We start from the raw sequence: 25502 nt of genomic DNA, 5'->3' as shown, positions 1-25502 counted from the left end.
CCTAAGAGCATTTTTTTTAATCATGGAAATTTTTTGCTTTTTTGTTTCCCGGATTTCAACTGACTATCATCGTTGCTGCTCTCCTGCCAATCCATCTTACTGACAGGGTGTGGGAGTGCAATGACAGTAAGTGTCCTGGCATACAAGTCTGGCATTGTTTAGTTAGACAGTGTGCTTTGTGTGTGTGCGTTTAATTATTAAAATCTACACAGCTCATGTCCTGTTACAGACTTATTCTCCTTCTCTTGCTCTTTCACTCTTTATATCTGATTTTTTGTTCTCTGTACATGAACCCATTTCCTGTCTTTTCTGGCCACGCTGATAGATAACCACAACACCCACAACCATCAGTGAAGCCAAAGTCAGAGATAAAGAATGAAAGTCTAGACAGAGACAATATTAGGTTGCAGCAACACAAAGAAGCTCAGATGTGTGTAATAGTACCCCCACATCCTTTCTCTTAGCAAAACATGCTTGTTTTGCCTGGCAAGCAAATCCAGACAGCTCAAGTATTTGCAAATCCGCAAACAAGGCTCTTTGAAAACAAAAAAAGGCGTCCAGGTATAGTGAAACGTTCATCTTCTTAAAAATTGATTCATCTTTGTGAGCCATTTTTAATGTAGCAGACCTTAAAGTGATACGAGTAAGTGACAGAAAAGGGAAAAAACCCTGCTCTTCTCTAAAAGTCCCAAAAATAGAGCCCAAGAAATAAAACACAAGGTCGTTTAATTTCATGCACTTTTCTTACATCTCCTGCTCTGTCTCTGCAAACTTGCGATCCTTGAGACCTCAGAATTAGGGAGACATTCAAGGGGGGTGGGGGGTGGGGGGGGGGGGGTAGGAATGCATGTACATATACAAATTTTACAGTGTTTATTTATTTAAAATTATTTATTTAAAGTAAGTTAAATGTCACCCTTATTGCTGTCCCCCGGGGCACGTTCAAAGTTAATTTTTCAGAGCTGAAAGCAACGTTCATCTTTAATACTATGCTTAGAATTTTGATGCCAAAGGCAGTGCTGAAAGCTGCAGTAACCTGGGTGGCTGCTGTGGCTTTAAAGAGAGTTGACCCAAAGATTCGCAGGTAAACAAGCCAAGTTTCAGTTATGAATTCATGTGCAACAGGGTGGAAAAAAACACCTCAGTTTGATCTTTAGGGATCTGTTCATGGCAGTGAAGCTCTGTCATTCTGCTTGTGAGTTCATGTGCGTTCAGCTGATTTTGATTTTGTCTTACAGACATTAGACCCGCCCACCATCCACTTCTAACATGCACTTTTGAATCCTCCGTCGAGCCTTGTTTTTAGTTTTTTTTTTCTTTTCTAGCTGTTACAGTGGCCCACCCAGTTGTTTTTACTGGGTTTATCCTCTTAAACATTGAGAGGAGAGAGTGTTTGAACCACACCCCACCTTAAAAAAACATACCTCTCTTATCATAACACATTAGCCATTTCCATGATATTATTGAAGTCTAAGATGATGCCGCAGAGTCTGTCCGCTGAAAGCAACAGAAAGCTACAAACTCCAGATGACATCAAGTAACTGCTTAAACAGTAGTTAAGAAAGCGTATCTGCAGTCCTTGTAACCAAGGGAATATAAAAAAACCACATAATAATATTTGGAAGAGAAAACCTTTGGCCCAGACAGCACAAACACATCCAACCAAGGCTGTCATTGAGCAAGTCTGCACAAAGAGTGAGAGAGTGTTCAGGGACACGGGCTTCACATTCATTACAGTGAATGTAACTTCTCATTACAGGACCATTCACACAAACACACACACACACTCAGGTCCTGTCACTGTGTCTCCCTGAACATTCCCTCCGCAGCTTGTGTTGCTGCCTGTTTGAAAGCAGATCAGTAATCCTGGATCAGAGAGTACAAAGGGACCCCAGAGCGTTGGTGATGCAAGCACTGTGTCCAGTGTCCAGCGGGTAACCACATGCTGCCTGGGAGGGGCCGAGGTGGGACAGGGAGGAACGTCCCTGCCGTGACTGACCCTGAAGACAAGCGAACGCTGATACCGGCAGGCCAGCCTGTCTGCTCTGTCTCGGGGGCCTGCTGCCGATGACCTGGGACACAGTGGGAAGTGCTCTCCAGCTCGCTGTGGAGGAATGCAGCTAAGCTGTGAGGAGTGGTGAACTGTGTGACCGGGCAAACAGAGTGACTTACATATACTGTGCTTCATTCAGGGAAGGCCACGTTGCTGCAGGTGAGTATCACTAGGTAAACATTTACCTTGTAAACGCCTTTGGCAGCGTGTGGGTTTCACACTGCAGAGAAAGTTGTAAGCTCTTGTGAACACGCGCCTGTCAGTCACGTACTGCCTGAAAGGTTTGGCCATCACAGGCACCACCAGCTGCGTCATTTGACTGTATGAAAATTTCACAGGCTCAGCAACTGCGTGTGACTGTAAACATTCGCTCTCTCTCAGATGTCCATGGACTCGCTGCAGGACTCCAGTCACACAATGTGGGGCCTGAATGCTCGCTTGAAGAGCTTCTTGGAGCAGGTGAACCGGCTGCAGGAAGAAAACCAGCGGCTGGAGGCTCAGATAGCCAGCTGGGGGGTCAGGAACACCGCGCGTTCCCAGGACTGGTCCAAACAGGAACAGACCGTCAAGGAGCTCCGTGCCCAGGTCAGATGGTATAAAGAGTTATGTAAATTTCACAGCTGTTTGACATAATTGTGGTGCTGCAGTATTATTTCTACTCAGGCTTTATAATAATCAGCTCAAGGCCATCTTGCAGCCACAGGAGAGGAGTGGGTGTGTATAATCAAACAATGAGTGCAGTAAAAACACAGCCTATTGTCCAGTGTAGTGTAGTGTCGATGACAGCTGGATGCAGCATCCTGTGAACAGCCTCGAACACATGTTTAGTTAAAGGATAGGATAGGTGGTTAATGGCACCCTGTTTTTAAGACCATCACACAGTTTGTAAAATGAACTGCCTTTTATTTCTGAAGTTCCTGTTAGGACTACATACAAGGACCGCAAATTTAATCTGTTGTTGATCATTTTTAATTAAATATGTGAAAGCTAGATGTAACTTTGCTACGCTGCATGAATGTGGCAACAGTTCATTCACGGCTGATAAAATAATTTGACAACTACAAGTTAATTTATCACAAATATCAGGCCACAGGAATCAGATGAGTTACTAAAGGCTAAAGTGAAAAGCTAGTCGACTAGACAATGCTGCTCGTCGATTAATCGTGTCATGGCATATGACATGAAGTCACTGGAGAACAGGCATGTCCAAAGAAGGAAGGCTGCTGCTGTTGCACTGCTATATTCAAAGTTAGCTGTCACTGTGTGTGTGCACTCATTTCACTGACACATAAAACATGATTTGGTTATTATAGAATGTAGTTAACAGTTTCAAATAGCTCATAAACACACAGCAAGATTTTTACTTTTTATTTCATCTGCCAAACTCAGTCCAATGTTATAATATACCGGTAGTTATAATATAATATAGTCAATTCGCTTCCAGGAGCAACTCGAGACAGCATTTTGGGGTTAGTAGCTCACAAGTCAAGGTTAGCTAGTGTTGCTTAATACTATTGACGTTTGCATGGAACAAAAACTTGAACAAGCGTAACGCTAACTTCAAAATAGAGAAAGTTGTGCATAAGGGCTGCAGCCGACATGTTTTTGGGGGGCGGGGGTTCGATCTCCTCTCAGTTTCAGTGCTCCTCAGCAAGCAGCTGAGCTGATGATATGATTACAAAACCAATCATCAACCTGAGGCCTAGGGTGTCCTGGTACCCTGTGCACTTATGGGCACCCTTATGTGCGAGCATGGTGTTCCTCCCAGTCACATAACTCCAGGTCACAATGTCATTGCCCTCGTGAGCACAGGGGTCCCTGAGTAGGGCAGATGGGGCATCTTCCAGGACTCCACTCAGGGACCCTACTGGGTACATTGAGATGCTGTTCAGCTTATAATCACTGCAAATTACAGGCACTGAACCGAGGGGATAAAAATATACCCACCCCTGCCTGCCACCTCTCAGTGTCAGTCCAACCGCTCCAACTAACTGGTTCCAAGTTGTGCACTGAGATGAGTCTAACTATACTTAGCCATACCCAGTATCCCTCTGCCTCTAGAACTACCTCACACTCCTTCCCCACCAGACAGGTGACGTTCCACCTACCCAAAGCCAGTTTCAGTCCTCAACAAGAGCCCAATCCACATTGACTGGACTCCTATGGCCCCTCCTAAATGTGATTTTGCTTTATTATGTAATAAAACAAATCATTGCAATTGTCCAATACTAAAAGCCAAATACTAAAGACTTGTATGTCATGTAGATATAAAGCTTCTGGTTTATTAGTTTTGAAACTGTTACGAAATCAGTTCTTTTTTATTCCTCGAGGCATCCAGAGACGGCACCGGACTCAGTAGTCATTTTCACAAAACCTTTATTCATCTTCATTCATCTTCAGTTAAGCAAGAGAAGGGGAGGCGCGCAAGGCCGGTGTCCCTCTGCAAATCTTCCACTCCTTTGTTTGTTACAGTCAGCTTTATAGAAGTGACCCCATCATAAAACCCCCACGGTGTGCTGCAAACTCTGTGTTTGTGTGTGTATGCACGTGAGTGAGTGTGTGTGCGCGTACCCGTGTGTAAGTGTGAGTGCACGTGAGTGAGTGTGCATATAGGTGTGGGTGCGTCATAACAGTCAAAGCACTGTGTGTGTGTCTCTGTGTACGTGACTTCCTGCCGGTCATAAAAGTAATCTCCTCACCCAAGCTACACTAAATTCCTCTACACAACATACAAAACAGAGTTAACATATTACAAACACTGAGACCCCGACTCTGCATCCACTGGGCCATTGGCCTCTTGTTGTCTTACATTTACAGATAAGCATGTGGAGAGTCTCCTGCAAACCTGCTTCTAAGTTATAACAATTATGAGTTTTTATTAAAGGTACAAGCATCAGCATCAGCAACCCCCAACTGTAGCTTCCTGTCTCCTTTTATGACAGGCTGACCCCCAGTCTCCATAAATTCCTTTCCCTCTACACAATTACACACACTCTCAAGCCTACAGCTAAACCAAACTAAAACACACAAACAAATGCTTCCCTCTTCCTCTGATCTATTGCTGGACCCTCTCATCTAAGCCAATTTAACACATTATATTCTAATAATTATTTTCTTGTACTCACATAATACATAACATTTTTTTTAGCTAATAATCATTTCAGGTAGGTAAAATGCTTTTAGACTTAGTTTATTATTATTATTATTATTATTATTATTATTATTATTATTATTATTATTATTATTTAAAAACTAAAAGGCATGGAATTTTGACATGTAGGACAGGGTGAACAAGTGGGTCTTCAAGGTCAGAGAGGTATGAAGGTGCATTTGAAGCCTTGTAGGTGAGCAGCAGGACCTTAAAATCTGCTTGAACCTGTCAAGGTAGCCAATGAAGAGATCTCAGTACAGGGGTAATGTGCTCAGATTTCCCAGTTTTAGTTAAAATGCGAGCAGCTGCATTTTGAACCATCTGTAAACCTCTAAAACTTTTCTTTGGTAGCCCAGAAAGGAGAGCATTACAATAATAAATACGCGAAGACACAAATGCATGGACAAGAACCTCTGCAGTGTCGCTTGACAAAACTTGTCTGATTATGTTTCTTAAATGATAAAAGGTGGACTTTGTTGTCTCTGTTACATGAGACCTGAAAGAGAGCACCATGTCGAACCACACGCCCAAGTTTTTTACCTTTAACATTAGTTATCATTGTAACAGCCTTGGTATCAACGAGACTAATCGAAGATGTTTTGCGTACTGTGAGAGGGCTCGCCACAGATATAGAAAGATATGTCTTGTGCCCGTATCATTACGCTGCCACAGAGACCCACGATTGATGGCTGCCACAGAAAGAATGCGGAAGCGCTGAGTCGACGACTAACAGCAGTGATCTCCCATGACTCAACTGATGGTTTTGAGCTGCTCCCTGGATTTACTGTCACTTTCTTTACACCGTGCATAAGTAGGTGTCACTGACAGACACTAATTAGTTGTTCACATCTTCCCATGACTACCACAGACAAACTCAGCCAACTTCATTGTCTGAGGATCCAGGGAGTGCTTCCATATAAATGTTAGGGATTAGTTCTCTATTTATCTTCTTAAGAAGTGCTCAATTTAGTTACATCACAGGAGACGGGGCAGACATTACTCCATGATGTTGTCAGTCTCCTGACTCACATCCTCACCGGGAGTCTGAAGCTGGGATTGTAATGTTCTATCCATATAATGAGTGAAGCTTGTAATGGTGCTTATGGTAAAAAAAAATAAATGGTGGAATAGTCGATGTTATCTTTGGCTTTCTTTCAGCAAGGGTGTGTCTTCTTTCAAAAGTTTTGTACTCATAAGAAAACAAAGGAGAATGAGGGCGTGTTAAGATTTTTATTTGTGTTTGATATAATACAAGGATCCAATGTTTTATACTTTACTTTGCTGTATTAAAATAATATTAGAAATTATAAAAAATTGTGGGATTTGATATAAATCCCTGCAGAAGGTGTATGCTAAATGAACTCTCCCATGAACAGTATGTAAACAGGATGTGCAAACTGGACCACTGATTGGCTTTCTGAGTGCAGAAGTGACATGAGGAGCAATAACACTCAAAGGATCGATTTTAGCTTTACCTGTAAATTAAATATATCAAGTTTATATTCAACAAGCTATATTTTGAGGTATTAGTGTAATTTATATTTAAAAAGTACAAAGAGGAAGGGCGTGAGCTGAATCGAGTCAATCGCATCACCTTTGATGTACAAATGCTTTGTTTTCTTCTGAATAGGCCTAATTCATAACAGTATCTCTTCAGAGTCTGTGTGCGTCTGATAATATGGGGATTTTGGCATGCAAAGTAGGATGGATTACAAGCATGAGGCGTCTATAGCATGGGTTGGGCATTTTTATAGCTCCTTTTTAATCTCACTGACCACTCAAAGTGCTTTAGATTACAAGCCACATTTACATTTTCACACAAAGTCATATTGCACTTTATTTTATGCATTTAGATTCTTTATGTACGACCAATTTAGAATCACCTCTTAACCTAACATGCATGTTTTTGGACTGTTTAGCAAGCCTGAGTACTTGTAAACCCACACAGGGTTTAGGAGAATACCGGACCATCAGGCAGGCCGGATTATAAGGCGCATTAAGCGAAACAAAACAGTCAGATGAGTCAAATTTTACTCAACTCATTCTTCTTGCTTCCTCCACTTCCATACGGAGCCCCACAAGGGACATGGGAGAAAAAAAAATTAAGATGAACTTTTGCGAGATCTCGCAAAGGTAACTCGGTAACTCGGGATCTCGCAAAAGTTGAATTCCAGACATCACATATTTGCAAAAGTGCTCTGACATTTTCGGAGATATCTGTCTTTTGCGAGATCCCGAGTTAGTTTTGCGAGATCTCGCAAAAGTTCATCGTAATTTTTTTCTCTCCCATGTCCCTTGCAGGGCTCCGTACTTCCATACCATTGATTCATTAATGTTGAATTCTCTCGCAGCTGCTCTATTCCCATGTTGCTGCAGTATATTAATGACTAACCTCTTATTGTGGATGGATTATCTCAGTTGTTCTCCTGCCTGAAGTTTGGTCCGTTTACAGCATTCTGCCATGCAACTGCATTTGTTCGTAACCAACGGGAACCCTCGTTAACTTTTACAGAGTGGAAAAAAGGTTAGCGTTCGTCCTCCAGTTTGTTATGCTAACATAGCTGTGTAGCTAGCGATCACGTAGCGCATCATTACATACCAGCTAGCCCAACTTCAGCAACCCTAAAAAAAGTCACTGCTGTTTAGTTTTTTGTCTTCATTTATGTTGAAAATGATAGAAGAGCTGTAGGTGGAAACTAGCGAGCTAACTTCCTGCTAACTTCTGACTCCGTTAAATTTAATAAATTCTGTTTTCATGGATGCCTGGATGTTAAACTTAATTGTTACATCCAGTAAAGCAGTAACGCTGATCATTTTATTAAAGATGAAAGAATTTAGACAGTTTTTAACTCCCAGTGATGCCGCAGTGTTCGTTTGACCTTGGGACAGAAGTAGAAGGAGTTTAGGACCCAGATTACTCCGCGAGGCTCCTGACTACAGTAGCCGTGAGGCTCAGAAAATCTATCAAGCAGTGCGGCTTCATAGCTCACAAAAGTCCTACTAAAACATTGTTGACAGATTTTGAGCGCCGTGTACCACATAAAAGGTCAGTAAGCACAACCAGAATTCATACATCAGGCGCACCGGATTATAATACGCACTGTCGATTTTTGAGAAAATTAGGATTTTAAGTGCGCCTTATAATGTGGAAAATAACCAGACTCCACACAAAAGAGTCCAGAGATCACGAGATTCAAACCCAGAACCTTCTTCCTAAAAGTCAGCGGTGCTAACCACTGCCGCGACTTGCTCTCCCACTTTTTCCAAGTTTTGTGACTTTCATCTCATGATTTGTTTCTTAGAGAGCTGTAGCTTTGATCATGCCACCAGAACATGGAAACTGTATGTATAGAATCACCGGTTAGATTTTGCCTTGACCTCCAAATCTAATCACATCTTATTTGTTTTTTTGTTTTTTGCTTTGTCAGGTCGGTAAACTACTGATGGAGAATGCTCAGCTGGCTTTAGAGTCTGACAGCATGAAGTCCAGAGCGGCTGCCATCCAGGCCAGGTCAGCTGTATTTGGCTTTAATTTTCCTGGAAGCTCCAGTGCTCCTCTTCCTCAATCAATACAATTTTCTGATTATTAATTAGCATTAGGTATGATTTCATATTGCATAAACCTATTGCATGTATTGTATGTCCAAAGTAATCGGCCACAGTGGGCAAAAGACATGGTTTTGTTTGTGTACCATTGGTAGTTTTTACCAGATGACAGGCGCTAATATGGGATAATCATCACCAGCCAATAAAGATGTTTCAGTGTTTGAGGCAAAGCTGTTGAGTTCAGAATAAAAGACTTCCTGTTTTCATCCTGCTGCAATGCTTTTCCAGCTCCCCTTTTATCGCACTCAGGCCAGTTCCCGCTCCTGTGAGCCAACCTGCCTGACTTTGTGCCGCGTCGGCGCTTTCACTTATGTATTGATGCAGAGTGACACAGACACCCCCCCCCCCCCCCACACACACACACACACACACACACACCACCACCACCATCAGCACCACCTCTACCTCCCTCACACACCTCCCGCCTGCTGTTGAATGTTAACCCCTAAAGGACAGTGGATGAAATACCTGTCTCTTCCTTTTATACCTCCACCTGACGAGTTTCCTGACCATCTGTCTGTTTATGATGCACTAGGATGACTCCAAGGTCTTTTTATGTCCTTTTCTCTTTTAGTTATCATTTCTGCAGCGCAATGACTCACAGTCATGGGGTGAAATAAAAACTTCCGGCTGATACCAGAGACTCCAGCCCCTGGTTAGACACTCACTAGCTATTCTTAGAATTGCTGTTTGCATTAGTCAATACTTGACCTTCGAGTGACTGGGTGGGGTTAGCCATATGTTTGTATGTGCTCTGATATTTTTAATAATGAAAATGTTTCCTACAGAGAATTTTTCTCCTGCTCTTTGTAGTTTATTCCAGGAACTGGATCTTTGATGTGGCTAGGGTAATGGAAAGTTTTGTGGTCTGATTTTATTTGTAATTATCCACTTTTAACCACTACATTGTGATGTTGTGCAGTGAACCATTGCTGTAAGACTTAGAGCAAGATTCAGAGATATCCTCAAGTATGTGGTTTGATAACAGAACAGACAGGCAAACTTAATGCTTTGAAGGATGTTTAAAGCTCACATACTGTCTCTGTGATAGTGAACTCTGAAGAACTCTGAATTATGGCATAAAGATCTCATATTCATAAAGATTAACATGAAATCATAAAGATTTCATATTAAAACCCCTTTTTGAATAATTTTTAGAATATCTGTCCAAGGCAAAGAAAACAGTATAAGACTTTGGATTCAGGAGAGAGACACTATCTCTACTTTTAAGATGAGGCTTAAAACTGGTTGCAGCAGATGACCCACCCCTCCCCTCCCTTAGCGTAGTTCTGCTAGAGGTTTCTTAAAAGGGAGTTTTTCCTCCCCACTGCTGCCAAAACGCTTGCTCATAGGGGGTCACATGAATTTTGGGGTTTTCTCTGTTTTCTTTGTATTATTGCAGGGTCTTTACCTTGAAATATAAAACACCTTGAGGCAACTGTTGTTGTGATTTAGCGCTATATAAATAAAAGTAAATTGATTTGAGTTGAAAGCTGTAGATAGGATGTGACTCAGTCTTTAAAGCTTGAAGGAAGCAACTACAGTTTGTCATGGCATTGAGTCTGTGACCCAGTGTTTTGTGTTTGATTAAGTTATATTCCTTGATTATTTGTTATTCATGGCTGGGTTTGTGTTTATACTATATTTGTTGTTCTATCTCCTAGTTTCGCTCACTGTGTCTTCCCTGTGTTCCACAGTGCATCATGTCAGTCATGTCTCAGTGTCTAGTCCGTGTCTCTGAGTCTGCGTCTCTGTGAATGTCTCATGCTTCCTGTTTTACTTTGATAGTCCTTGTCTTATGTTAGTGTATTCTGCTTTGCTTCCTTTGTCTTATTATGTCTGATTTGTCCCAGCTGTATTCCCACCTGTTCACCATCCTCTCATTGTCCTGCCTGTGTATTTAAGCCCTGTGTCTTCCTCTCTGTGTATTACCTGTTGCATTTCTCTGTGCTCCAGGCTCCATGTCTCAGGTTGTTATGTTTTATGTCCCGAGTTTCTAGTCCCAGGCTTTTGTTCCTTTGTATCACTTTAGTTTCACCCAGTTTAGGTTTTGTTTCAGTTTAGTTGCTGCCATGTTCAGCTTTTGTTTGTGTTTCGTTTTCCCCACTGTAATTAAAGCTCACTTGCAATACGTCATTTGTCAGTGCCTGCACTTGGGTCCTTTCTCAGTTCAGTTCAATTCAATTTTATTTACACAGCACCAAATCACAACAACAGTCGCCTCAAGGCGCTTGATATTGTAAGGTAGCCCCTACAATAATACATACAGAGAAAAATCCAACAATCATATGACCCCCTATGAGCAAGCACTTTGACGACAGTGGGAAGGAAAAACTCACTTTTAACAGGAAGAAACCTCCAACAGAACCAGGCTCAGGGAGGGGCCACAGGGCCCTTCTGTGGAACTAGCTCCCTATTGATTTTCATCTTTTGTCCAGTTTTCTTTCCGTCGAACCAAATGAATTGTGGCAGAGGATTTAACAGGTTTCTTTCTTTTAAAGGGGAGTTTTTCCTTCCCACTGTCGCCAAGTATGTCACCACGGGAGGTCGTCTGATTGTTTGGGTTTTCTCTTTATTATCATCGGGTCCTTACCTTACAAACGCACCTTGTGGCGATAGATTTGATTTCACGCTATAAAATTAAAGTTGAATTAAATTGAATTGAATTTACTTTTGTCTTTAAGTGTGAGGTGGGAGCAGTTAACTGGTTCCTGCCTGAGGATCTCGGGCCATGCACTGGTTGGCACAAGGTTCCAGTGTATTCTGGAACAAGGCCACAAAGAGCTTTAAGAGTAAGAAGCAAAATCTTGGAAACAATTGTAAAACTAATGAACAGCCAGTGTAGAGTCAGTAAAATCTGTGCAATATTTTTAGACACTTTCATTAGTTCCTGAAAAAAGTCTTACTGCTGCATTTTGAGTGATTTGAAGTCTATTGATCGATTTTTGATTAATAGCTTGTAAAAGAGCTTTACAATAATCTGTCCAAGAGGAAAAGCTGAGTGCTAAAACTCAGTGTGGATTATACCGACCCTCAGGTGGTAGTACCAGGGATCGGGTGACCTTATTTACATGTTTCTCAAAAATGCTTGTCGTGTTGTCATCGTCGCCCTCTTCTTCCTCTTCCTGCCTGGTCTCTTTAGGGATCATCTGTCTCTGTCTCAGCCTGTCACATCAACCTTCTCTGCGATCTTCCTCCATGTTGTCTGGACCAATGATGAGAATTTCTGGGGTGTTTTCTTAGTTTACTTTCAAATTGCCCTACTCAGTCATTTCAGTTGCTAAATTAGCTCGGTCTCAAGCCGGAGCGATAAATAAAACATGACTTTGAACATACCTCCGCTGCAAAATTGCCAGACTACTGGCAGATTCAAACCCAGATCCTTCCTCTTGTGAGGGAGCATTGTTTATCACTGCGCCACTTTGGACCCTGGCATGTCACAAACAGTGCATATGAGCATTTCACTCACAAATCCAGGATTAATCAAGATGTTTTTCACCAGATTTACAAGTTGAAATAAAAATGACACATTTTTAACCCGTTTACACTTCTCTGAAGCAGTTAACTGGAAAAGCAAAGGTTGAATCTTACAACACAGATTTCAATACAAAGGTCAAACATTTGATGCACAGTAGCGATCAAACCTCAATTTAAATGCTTGCCACAGTGTGAGCTGTGATCCTGTGGTGAGTCCTGAAGGTACTCCAGGTAGGCTGCAAGCAGTGATTTATAATAAAACACAAAAAGCTTTTGACTTTTTGTCATCTATAAAGTACCTTTCAAATGTTTTAAATTAGAAGATTATCTAAAAATCACAACTAATCAAACAAAAACCTGGAATTTAACTTGAATCATTATTCATTAATTTTAATTCATGTGGTGTCTTTCATCTTATTCTGGTGTGTTTATCAGCTTATTCCATTTTATTAAACATTGGCTGCACATGATCTGCTAAACTTCCAGTTTGAACTGAACCAGATTAAAGCAGATGCTACCCTGGACTGGTTTTGCACCAGTTAGATGTTAGCTGGTCCTCTAATCAATCATAAATTGCTCAGCAGGCATATTTAGTTAAGGTTGAAATTAGGATGAATTCATATTTTTGTAATGGCCTCAAAAATGCAAGTTTTCCCCCAGAAAACAATGTGAATGGATGCCGGGTGGTTGGTGTGTTCATGCATTTTACTGTTTAAATAATAAAACTAGGTCGATATGTGTCAATATCCCCTCGCAGGTGCGAGACCGAAGAGAGGAACACCAGGCGTCTGGAGGAAGAGGTGGCTCTGCTCAGGGAGACCAAGAGGACGGCAGATCACAGCAGCATGATACTGCATGCAGAGGTTCACCGCTCCATGACAGAGCTGCAGGAGATGCACCGGGAATTTGAGGTCATTAAATGTTCTTCTGTCTTGCCTTCTCATTCATTTGTCTTTTTAACTTTGCTCTCTTTTCTGTCCTCCCGTGCTTTTCCATCTGCATGCACAGTAGTAACTGTGTTCCAAAGTAGAAACTAGCTCACCCCTATAACTTCAGCGAGAACATTCAGGGTCCCTGGAGGCTGCAAAACTCAGTAATTCTGAGACAGAGTAGAGGAAGAAGAAGCGAAGAGGCAGGAAATTACAGTACCTGCATGTTTGGAGGAATGAGTTGACATTTTCTCGTTGGTGCTGGATTCAAACTGTCATCTTGTAGTGGCTGGAAAAGAGAGCAGAAACCAGCCCCTACAAGTCTATAACCAGTTTTCACACGTTTCCACTGCAAAAACATTGTGGTGCCAAAAAGCTGCCATCGGCATGTAACAAACTTAAGGCCTTTGAAGCCTTTATTGTCAGTGGCTGTGGAAAAGAGGTACATGATGAGGCACATTTTCAAGGGACTGTCTATTAACTGCATCTGCTGTCTCGATCTCTCACATTAAAAACAGGATGAAAAACAATTTCCACACAGTCTTTGTTTGTCCCTTCACTCTGACCTCCACAGATGTGCTCCTCTCGTGAACGCTACATGACCCTTAAGTGGTTATGATATATAAAATGTGTGTAATAGTCCTATTTAGATCTCTAATTATAGGAATACTTATTATAATAACACGTAAATTATAAGTGATCTGTTCCAACCTCGACATAATAGTCCTGTAATGACTGGGTGTGCATGAGCACTTTTTTTCCTTGTGTGAGAAACAGCTCACAGTGACCTCGTCCGTCCCTCCTCCATCTTTTCTTTCCTCCCTCCTTATCTTCATTTTCTCATTCCTGCTGACTAATACTCCCCTCCCTCACTTTCAGGATCCTTTCGTGCACACACATATGCATAAATGTGGTATTGATCCCTGCTTACTCTTCCTCTCCTTGTCTCTCCACATGTGTTCCCACTTTTTTCTCCTTTGCATTTTACTCACCTTTTTCATTCAGAATTTATTTTAATCCAACTCTCATCTCTCTTTTTGTCTCGCCTGTATTTTTTACCATCCTTCACCCTCCCCTCTCTCTCTGCTCCCTTTCTCTCTCCCTCCCCCTGGTTGGCTGTTTTGCAGGCAGCCCGGGCTCTGCAGCTGCAGCGGGCCAGCTCCTGTGATGCTCTGTTAGCGACGGCCACGGCAGCAGCAGCAGCAGCAGGAGGAAGGGAGGAGGAGGATGGCACAGGGATGGAGCTCACCCAGCTCCTCGACCGAATCAGAGCGCAGTGCGAACAGAGCAGACTCCCCAGCCCGGGGGAGAGACACCTCGGCCTGGGCGCCATCTCAAATCCAGCCCCCGGCTTGGTCGGGCCTCCTCATGCTGGAGCTGGAGCAGCAGCAGCATCCAGAACACACAGAGGAGCCCTCAGCGAGGTACGCATCCACTCTTACACAATCTTCACTTGTCTTTTCTGAGGACAATGGTCCTGATCTGTGCCGGTCCGACACACCCTCAGGACCAACTCCAGGCTGTCCCACAGGCAGGGTGATGCATGTGCCCCGCTGGTATTTGTTGACTGGGATAAAAAGCTTGAAACCTCTCCTTCCTTGCTATATGGCCTGTTTGTGTGCAGATTGTGTGTTTGTCTCCTTTCTCTCTTCATCTAAACACAGTAGTGGTGGTCTGTGTGAATGATCCCTCACCTTCATTAAATATTTACAACCCAAAATACAACCTAAGCATCCTCATCCTGTGTCTAGTAATAGCAGCTTTGTTTTGTTTTGACGTTTCCACTCTTATTTTAGCTCAGCTGGCCTCTTTTCTGGGAAAAACACAGTCCAGAAGCTGTTTATTATTCCACAGCGCCATGACTTTGGTCTGACAGCAACAATAAAGTGCCTTCACCAAGGGCTGAGAGCGACCACGGCACTAAATCAGGGCAGGTTTTATTAAATTCTGCTGTTTACATCAGACCCACTAACAGCAGCACAATGCAGCAGTCAAGAGCTGACAACACGGCAATAAAAAATCATTCAAAGATTCAAAGACTGCGTTTGGCTTGTTTCAGAGGAGTTCTTCTTTTCCTCTAATCTGTAGGAATTAAGGCAAGGGACGTTTGCGTAGCTAAAATGAATTGTTTTGTGGGGGTCGTGAGCAGTTAATATACTTTAACTGATTTATCAATACATGGACAACTGCTTCTTGTTGTCCTGTTATGTGTGGATGTGGACTCCAGAAGTCAGACTAACACACGGGCAGGTGGAAAACTCAAAGAATACCTTTAATGAGTACGTGTAGACAGTTCAAGGAAAACAAAGTCCAAAAGGTAACTAAATCCAGAAGGAGGAAAAAACAAACCAACCAGGAAACAGGACAGGAAGGAATAACAAATGCACCGACAAAGGACTGACTGGGCTTGTACACACACTGAGGGATATTGGGAATTGGACACAGCTGTAGGAAGCACAACAAATGGGGAAGATGAGACGAGGGGAAGTAAAGTGAATGCAAGGCACAAGGACAGATGACTTATCAAAATAAAAAAGGAGGTGAAATAAAACTGAATGGGGAAACAGACACAAATGAACACAATACGGGGGAATTACACAAAAGTGTGAAACTAAACTCTAAACTACCAAAAACTGAGAATGGAACTAAACTGAAAAATATATAAAGAACAGTAACCAAAGATTATAACCAGGAACTAAGGAACAAAGGAAGACTAAGAATTGCCAGAAGACATTCAGATAAAACATCTGGACTTCTTTAAGTTGCTTGAAGATGTTTCACCTCTCATCCGAGAAGCTTCTTCAGTTCTAAGGTCAAATGGTGGGGAGTCCCAGATTTGACCTGGTGGGGAGTCCCACCATTTGACCTTAGAACTGAAGAAGCTTCTCGGATGAGAGGTGAAACGTCTTCAAGCAACTTAAAGAAGTCCAGACGCTTTTCTTTGCAAGCTCCTTTGACTACGATGACCTGGATGACTGAGAACCTTCACAGACATTCAGATAAAACAAAAATACAAAATCTATAAACTTAAGACACTCGGTCCGTTACCCAGGACCACAACTCCCTGTACAGCATTAGGAGCCTCTGTTTGTATTTTACCTGCTAATTAAACTAAGCAAGCAAAAATATTAGAAATTAGGATAGATTATTTGCCAAATATGTATTTGGCAAATAATCTATCCTAATTTCTGCAGCTCTGCCGAATAATTATCTGTTTTAGATCTTAAGTGCACACACCAGAGTTTACGCTCTGTGTCTACATTGTGAACTGCCTGGTTCTGGAGATTTTAGCTGAGTAGACATCAGCATTTGCTTCTGCACACTGGACAATCACTTTATGGTGTTCAAAGTGCCAAAAATGACATAAAAAGCGCAGCAGTAATAGGTTATTTCAGAGACAGTAATCTGGTTGCTGAAACAAAGTATAAAGAGCTCCACAAGACAGAAAGATAATATAATAATATGTAGGTTTAATTTTAGCTGTCTGGATACCGTGTAAGATTATACAGAGCAGCCTCGTTGTCCCCGGGAACATTTACAATGTTTACCTTATGAAACGTCAAAGTCTGAGTGCAAAATAGACTAAAGAATCCAAACCTCCATCCATGCATGACTTCTGTCATCACGTTCAATGACAGTAAAGCTCTTTAAGCTTAAAGGCGCCAATTGGAGTTGTCTCTGAACAAACAAAAGTTTATATTTAGATTTTCTTAAAAGCCTGGATTGGAATCGCAGCAGATGCAATTCAAGCTTTGTATAACTGTAATAATGTCAAGATGATGTCATATTCTGCAGTTTTCTTGCTACTGGAAATGAAGATGAAAAGACTTTCCATAGTGCTGTATAAGTGAGGAGAATGTGGTGCACTGATGTTTCACGGTATGCAAGCGTGAGTCTGACCAGGCAACGAACAGCATTATGCACAAATTAAAAACATAACAGGATGAAAAGAAAAGCAAAAACAGGAATAAGAACAAAAAACTGTAGAATTTTAAAAAATGTACCGCATACGAAAGCAGATCAAATGCAAATATTTACCCAAACACATGTCAACAGTATATAAAGCACACACATGAATGAGCTGTTCCAGAACAATAATGTTAACCCAGTGATATAATACATATAATAATTTAACTCCAAGAACAGATTTCAGCGTCAACATGCTCCACATATAACGGCCCTATTAATAACTCACTGATATGTTCTTATGTAATATAACACAACACCAACACAACCTCTTCTGTAAGAGTTTTTGTTTGGATTTTACTTCTAGTGCTTATCTTCTGTTGGATATAGATGATATATGTGTATGATGTAGGTGTCATATATAGCTCGTTTCAAGTGTATGCTCAACTTTCAAATAAAAATCTATGTATATGCAAGCATATGTAAGGAGTCCCTTTTAAATCCACTGTCAGGTCAGGTCTTGTTTGCCGGTGTTATCATCAATGAGCTGCTGATTTCAGCTAATATTGCCCTAAATGAATGTCTCCTTGAATAAAGATCTTTTTTTAAATTTGTTGCAACTGATAAATGGAGTCAGTGAAGTAACAAATTATACAGGAAGTATCTTGCGTAACTTTGTTTTATCTGTCAAAATATTGTCATAAGTGCTGAGACAGCTTCACCGCTCTGCTGCGTTTTAACGGGGCGAGGACGAAGGGTGTGAAACGCCTCACAGCTGTACAGTGTGTGGACAGCTGTGTGTACACGCTGTCTGTTTACCTTGCACTGAAACACACATCACCAAAGGCACCACCTGTGACTGCTTCGCCTCTGTGTTGTCTGACGGTGCCAGTGGGAAAAAGTACTTACTCATGAGGTGTGTGTGTGTGTGTGTGTCATTGTGTGAACAGGCCTCTGTTTCGTTTACATAGTACAGATATTAAACCCAACAATTGCATCTCATCAGCTACTTTACATTAACACAAATATGAAACCACTTGAGTGTGTTCTATAAGGGAAAACTAGGTAGTTGTGTGAGTGTTTGGCGAAGAGGGTGGTGGTGCTGGGATTCACACCTCTTTAAACATCTGGCTCCCCTCTCGTTGTGCAGGAGGAGGCAGCGTGGGCGCAGGTGAGCCTCGGCGGCGCCGCCCTGAGGGAGGCACGGGCCGAGCTAGCCGAGGCCAGGAAGCAGTGGCACTCGCTGCAAGTGGAGATTGAGACCCTACATGCTTTGGTAAGAAAAAACAAATATCTAAAGTTATCATTCACACTGTTAACACTGCTTCAACACCACACGGCAGACTGCCTGTGAAAAGACGACAATAACAAGAAAAAATACTGTTTTTGCGTAATGTTTCAATTTAGCAACTAAAGGGAGTTTTAATACATCTGTGCCAAGATATACATAAGGTTTCTATCTTTCAATCACAGATACTTTATTATTATTTCTTCATTTTCAGAGCTGCTTTCATAAACATTGTGTAACTGATTCCATAACTGCAATTCATGGAAAATCTAAGGAATGAAAACTGGAATAAAAAGAAGAAAGTTATGAATATAAAAAAAACCTCATTCAGTTTAATTTCAGTTCAGTTTATTTAATTCCCAACTGCTGCTTTAATACAATTTTACATTATGGATGTGAATGAACCCACGGAATTAGAAAAAACCCTCTAAAGATCAGACAAACCCCTGTGAACTGTGGGTTGGCAATGGTGGGAAGGAAGAACTCATTTTTAACAGGAAGAAACCTTCAATAGAACGAGGCTGTCATGGTTGGCTGTGTGGCAGGCAGGCAAGCAGGAGTGGTGGACCCAAAATGCAGAACTCAGACACGGAAGTGAGACTTAAAGCGCAGCTTTATTGCTTGGAGAAACCTCGTACAAACTAAACTCACTAAAAGAAAATAAAGGTCGTAATAGTGGAACTGAGGACTGAAACACTAGAAAAGAAACACGGAAGCAGAACACACAGCTAGTTGAAGGTACGATACTAACACAGAGAAACACAGGGCTTAAATACACAGACGGCAGTAATCAAGGGATGAGAGACAGGAGGGGAACACACCTGGGAGAAATCACAGCTGACGAGACAGGGAAACGTAAACTCAGCACACTCACATAAGACACAGACCTTCACAATAAAACAGGAAACTCAGACACAGGGAACCAGACAAGACGCTGAACTGAACAGACAGATTCACAAACAGACGGGGAGACACCATAGATAGACAGAGATACAGACTCAGACTCAGAGGCAGACCGAATATAACACGTAGAACTCAAACAATAATAATCATCATAATAATAAACTAGAAAATGATAATAATAAACTTAAAGCGCTGGGTCACTGACCCAGGACCATGACAGAGGCTTAGGGAGGAAGAGCAGTCTGCTATGAACAGTTTGAAGGTGAGGAGACAAAGAGAGGAGCATAGAAAGACAAGAACAGCATAAAACAAGCATTAAACTGCTAGTCACCTGATCCAGTCCTAACTAAGTTTTTAGCCTTGTCAATTTGATACACTAGTTAACAAAGTGACCTTTCGTATGCCCACAGAGCAGCGTAACATTTCCTCTTCTATGTACAATGCTTTCTAGAAGCACCTAATTATTAAGACTGGGAAAAGAGTCATGACTTTAATTTTGCTGGTTGATGATAAATTAAAAAGCTGCACAGAATCCCCCTTAAATTTAAAAACGCTGAGTTTACCGTCGTCTAACCGCTCCATCTGGAGAGCTCTGAGCGCTAAAGCGTTTCGATTCATTGTTGACACTAAAGTTTTAAAAGTCTTGATATATTTAGGTGAATTTGTAAAATTGTTTTATTTAATATCGTTTTGTATTCACTGCATTCCTTTTTAAGAAAACAAAGACCATCAAGTCATGATCCAAACAGGTCTTTATTCTCTGGCGTCTAGGAGAAAGGCCTGGAAACGTCCCTCCAGCACACCCAGAGGCTCTACTCCAGCCAGCTGCAGGATCTTTCCCAGGTGATCGCTGGGCTGGAGAGCGAGCTCGAGCAGGTGAGGAGCGGGTTGGCCACCCAGCGTCAGCGCCACAATCAGCTTCTCAACACTAAGATGAGGCTGGAGAGAGAGATTGCTACTTACCGCCGTCTGCTGGAGCGCGAGGAGGGAAGGTGAGCGCGAGACAAAGGGCGAGGAATCTTAAAAGAAGACAGGAGGGTTGTTTGAGCTGGAATTTTGTGGTTTTAGAGTTCTTCCTTGTCTTTACAGTTTAATGAAATGTCTTCCTTGAGAAAAAGAAAAAGATCGCGCATCAAGCAGCAGAGTCTGACAAACTTGGCACGCGCTTTAGTGCCGTGAGCAAGTTAGAAGCGTCATTGTCAGAAGTAATGCACAAAGTAAACAAAATTACTTCTTGTTTCTTTTCTTTAACTTGAGCTGTCAAGCTTTTATGAGTTGACACTTTCAAATCTTAACCTTTATCTTTTGGATTATGTTGAATTTACCTGAATACAAATTCAAAATCCACAATAATTGCAAGTTGAGACGTACTCAGGCCCTGCTGTCCGCCCATACAACATAGTGGCACATAAACATTTCTGTTAAACTGAAATGAAGATGACAAACTCTCTGATTCATAGCCTGAAAATCCAGCTGTCTTTAATTACATGAGCTGACAGAATCCAGACAGTAGAGGCGTCTTTGTCTGGCTTTTTCTGCAAGCGCCAAGTTGTTTTATAGGGGAATATTCAGCTCACCTGACGGGGCCTTTAATTATCTCCTTCCAATTGGACGCTAGACTCTTCTGAGATGCTTCAACACATTTGCTGCATCAACCGCACTGCTGACGTTTTATAGCTAGGAGACATCACTTTGACTTTATGCCACATAGGTTACGGGCAGAGTGGAGTGCTGCCTTTGATTTGTCTCATCTCTTTAGATTAATGACGATGATGCAAGGACGGGCAGGACGCATATGAAATTTCTATTGTTTAGTCATATTTGAGAAGGGCGGCATTGAGTGGGATAAAACACAATAAAACAAGAAAAAATGAGAGAGCAGAGCATCTGCACGCATTAAAAACAAGTCTCACTGAAGCTTCAGCACATAAAACCGCTGAGGTTTGTGAAATGGGTATTTACCGAATAAAAAGCACAAAAGATGATTCTGAAAGGTCGCGCCACAATGCTTTTAGATCATCTGCTCAGTCCAGAGAATACATCACCATTGTCTTTTGCACCACACTGTGTTAATATCGCAGATGAATTGTTAAATAACAACAACAGAAGTCATGCTCGTGTGTCAGTGAGGTTGTAGGACACATTGCACTGTGCTGCATCATTTGGCTCCAACTGCTCTCACAACCTGAGCACACACTTTGGATGGTCTGTCCAACTCACTGTTAGCATGCTAACATCTGCCAACATTCACAAGTATGCAAAACACAAAGCAAACTTTTAAAATGATAGCGCAACGTTACCAACAGTAATGTCAGAAAAAGGTAGTTCTGCTGATAATAGTTCCCAAATTTCTAGAAACTGTGGCTCAGTTTCTCCAAACTCTGAATACAGACTGCTTTGTCAAAACTCCACACATCAAAGGCCTCAAAACAACGCTCTCTCTATTCAAACTGAATCCTCCCCCCAAAATAATACACACTGCTGTTCTATGCTTATGTCTTATAGAACATCAAAGAAACGCTCGTGTGGTAAAAACATCAAACCGTGTTTTAATGGCTATATATTTTTTAAACGACTTATTATAATTTCCAGTTCTTTTGATTCTCATATTCATCATCCGCCTTCCAAGTGTGACGTTACGTTCTTCATTTGTGCTCGTTTCACCCACTGAATTGTTCTTCCAGCGGAGTTTAAACAGGCGCAACATGAGCGAGGCTAATTGGCAACCAGGATGTTACATTTTGATGTCCGGTGTTCCTGCAGGTGAGCGAAGTGTGCAGAACGATGACATCTGAGTGAGACCGAGAAATGGGGTTTGAGTGATGTTACTGTTACACTTCATGAGCTTCGTGTTTTCCAAATTGTGTGCATAGTTGAAAATGAACCTCCAATTTGTAAGATTGGGGAAACCTGCAGTCGGCTGAGACTGAAGAAGTCACTTGGATGAGTGACGAAACGTTTCTCCCACTGAAAACTCTACGTCCAGATGAACAGAATCAAATTTTTTGGAACATCTAAAAGCAATTTTTAGTACGGATTAACATCTGAGGATTTCCTTTTTGACAGCCCTAAGAGAGGTGCTGGTTTGAGGCCTGGTTTTATGTTTGCCACGTGCTTGCTCTTAGAGGATTGTTTGGTGGGGTTTCTTTACAGTATAAAGCACCTTGTTGTGAATAAAATTCCATTCAGTTGTTTTTTATTAAACCTGTTCATGTGTTTCCAGTTGGCCAAACTTGTTTAAATTGATACCTTTTTTTTGTTGCCTTTTCTGTGTTTATCCCTCCCACAGTCTTCAGCTAATCTGCTTTTCGTTTCACATTAGCATAAAGGATGGGAATTTCCTGGGAATTAAAATGACATGATGAAAGCAGATGACTAAGAAGCAGTTGGGGTGGTATGGAAGTATCAAACGACTTGAAAATTAGTAGTAACTTCAGGAAGTTATAATGGCTTTAATTGGAGACAGACCTCCTGCCTGCATAAACATGTATTAGCAGTCGTGGCTTCTACATTACTGTGGATATGAACGCAGAGCGGAGAGCTAACGACCAGCAGTCTGGTTACAACCATAGGTGCTGTATCCTTCATTCTACAGAGAAGCGAAAGTAAAGAACTGTGAACTCATGATATGACAACTTGGTGTCAAACATGGAAACAATCAGACTTCAAGGGATATAGTGCCGCCACAGATCCCTCCCGCCGTCCGAGTCGTACATATATTACACATCTTTACGTCTTCATGTGCCTGCAGATACATGGGTCGTACTGCACAGCCGATGGTTCTGCGGCCATGGAGGTCTTCAGTCGTGGAGCCAAAGGAGAATGGACTTGAAAATGGTTTCAGTGACCTCGCCGTTACTCCAGACGAACCCAAGTCAGAGCCCCTCCCTGACATACCTTCACTCCTCCCAACAGAAAATGGGCTGAAGAAAAGCATACTGTACAGACAGCGAAGCCTGGTGATACTCACAGGTAAGACACACATTTACCTCGCTGTGCGGAGCAAACCAGTCCCTCTTTGATTTAAGGTGTCTCTCATACAGTGTGTCATAATTAAATGAGCCAATGTGACACATTAGGCCTTGTGCTGGCCCATGTGTGAGCCACCTCTGGCAAACCAGATCTGGGCCACCAAAGGGCCATCATTCTTTGCGGTATGTGCAAAGAATGTGTAAGCATATTGTGTGGGCCAGATCCGGGCCATACCAACTTTGCTATGTGGGAATAAGTGTTTTGTCTGCAAAATTGATGAAGCTAACAGAACTCGATAGCGTTACAATTTAGCTCTCCAACCCATTTCTTTTTAATTATGGTGACTTCTGGCTCCAGAAACCAACACAGTAGCTTAAATGCTAACACCAAAACCGGCAGGTAACGTCACAGTGGCTATGTCCATCTTTTATATACAGTGTATGGGCCTCATCAGAAAAATCAGCTGTGCAGCACTGAGTGGGACATCTCACATCATACTGACAGAAAGATAGCCACCATGTAGCCGCCATTCCTCCATTTTTCTTTTTATTGAGCCAAAACCCTTAAAGGGACTTAAACACAGGACACCAGGCAGGCAGACGGGGAATACTACAAGAGATGTCAATGGACTCTAATGTACAGGGAAAAAATAACAAAAAGCTCTGCAAATATACTGCGGGACATTTTGATTACTGTATAAATATAGAACAGGCAAATATAGAGTGTAACATGAGCCCGGTGTTATGTTCAGCTTCAAAGGAGAGGTTCAGGTAATTTCCATGGGAACAAATGATATGTAAATGTCTTTGGGTCGCATCGGTAATCTTATTTTTTGGCCAAAAAGCTGACGTCTCATCATTTCGGTGCATTCCTCTTTATTGATGGAAAAGTAGTGACACGCCTACTTGTTGCAGTCATTTCTTATTATGGTTTATCTTTAACGACTTCTCGCAGAGCCAGAACTAGATAAGGACTTGCCAATCTCCACTGTGAAGACTCAGGAGATCCTTCAAGGCAATGTGGTGCAAGAAAGCGCGGAGGGTCACGGCACCATTGAGTAAGTATTGATCGCTGTGCTCCCACTTGGCCTGCAGTCAGTGCTTCTGCTTGAGTGTGAAACCTAGGCATTTTCTAATAGTAACCGCTAATTACATCACACAGATAAATCCCTATTGCAAAAACATCTTACTCATGTAATCTCCTGAAGCTTTAACACATTTCAATTAGAGTCTTTATATTAGTTCACAAGCATGCAGTCATCATACTCCACTCCCCGGCGACGTCTAGGCGAACAGAAGAATTACCTTCACACATCGAACGAGTTGTGAGCTAAATGTTTTTGTTTCTCCTAAGTTCCCATGAGTAATTCCTCACTGGGTTGCATGGGAATTCTCCTTCTTTAATGGCCTGTGTTTGATGTGGAGGTACTCGCCCGGTATGCATGCTTCAGGGCGTGACACCTGTTATTGTTGGACGAGACATGGGTGGAAATCTTTGTTCGTGCTTCAGGTATTACCAGACCGAGACACAGCCACGCATACACACTTGCATAATGTCCTCAGAGAGCCGCAGATGCAAAGAGACGCAGTTGCTCTGCCAGCCCAGCAACTATCGGTCATGTCCTCACACTTTCTCCTGAGTGCGCTGTTGTTTGCTTCAAAGATCCTGTTATTTTCTACATTTTGCAGGTGACCGCGCTTGCCCACATCAAAGATGGACGACCCGTGTTTATTATTTTGTTGTGGAGGGCCTCTTGCATAGTTTGACCTTTTAATTAGACTAAACCTCGCCCTTCTTCCCTCTCTAAAGATAACAAGTAAGAATGCACCCTGCTGACTTATGTGTGCATATTTGATTGGCAAATAAGATTAGGCTGATGTCAGCAGCTGACTGTTGTGTCACATTCCAGTTTCATGCTGGTTAAATGTTCGAAACATTGTGTGATGAAGAGCTGAAAGACATTCCCACAAAAAATGGAAAAATGAACAAGAACTAAATAAAACTGTCTGTTTAAACTAATCAACTTTGTCAGGAGCAAAGGAAGTGATCGCAGTGATGTGGCAACAGCAGAGAAAGTCAATGACATTCAGTGACTGAAAGTGATGAAGGGTAAGATAACTACTGGCGACAGCTACCAACATCAGGAAAAGTGACTGATTGATATATGACGGGCTGTTGATACATTAGCGTAACCTAGGTGACCAGAGCCTGAAATAT

The 25502-nt window shown here is 42.0% G+C and overlaps 1 protein-coding gene across 1 annotated transcript in view; it reads left to right on the top strand.

Moving 5' to 3' along the window:
* Nucleotides 1-961: 961 nt before the first annotated feature.
* Nucleotides 962-25502, top strand: part of krt222 (keratin 222) — a 29974-nt gene continuing 5433 nt past the window's right edge. The window contains exons 1-9 of the mRNA XM_085410871.1: nucleotides 962-2212; nucleotides 2435-2638; nucleotides 8633-8715; nucleotides 13045-13198; nucleotides 14344-14640; nucleotides 18273-18398; nucleotides 20085-20305; nucleotides 23065-23285; nucleotides 24240-24342. Of these exons, the coding sequence (XP_085266997.1) occupies nucleotides 2435-2638; nucleotides 8633-8715; nucleotides 13045-13198; nucleotides 14344-14640; nucleotides 18273-18398; nucleotides 20085-20305; nucleotides 23065-23285; nucleotides 24240-24342 (1409 nt within the window). The 5' untranslated portion in view covers nucleotides 962-2212. The remainder of the gene's footprint in view (nucleotides 2213-2434; nucleotides 2639-8632; nucleotides 8716-13044; nucleotides 13199-14343; nucleotides 14641-18272; nucleotides 18399-20084; nucleotides 20306-23064; nucleotides 23286-24239; nucleotides 24343-25502) is intronic.

This window comes from Rhamphochromis longiceps, linkage group LG6 (assembly GCF_057381845.1).
Source record: "Rhamphochromis longiceps isolate RC_006_pf linkage group LG6, R_longiceps_female_GT1.1, whole genome shotgun sequence".
In the NCBI taxonomy this organism is placed as follows: Eukaryota; Metazoa; Chordata; class Actinopteri; order Cichliformes; family Cichlidae; genus Rhamphochromis; species Rhamphochromis longiceps.
The sequence above is the reverse complement of the archived record's forward strand: the minus strand, read 5'-3'. Positions and strand labels throughout refer to the sequence as shown.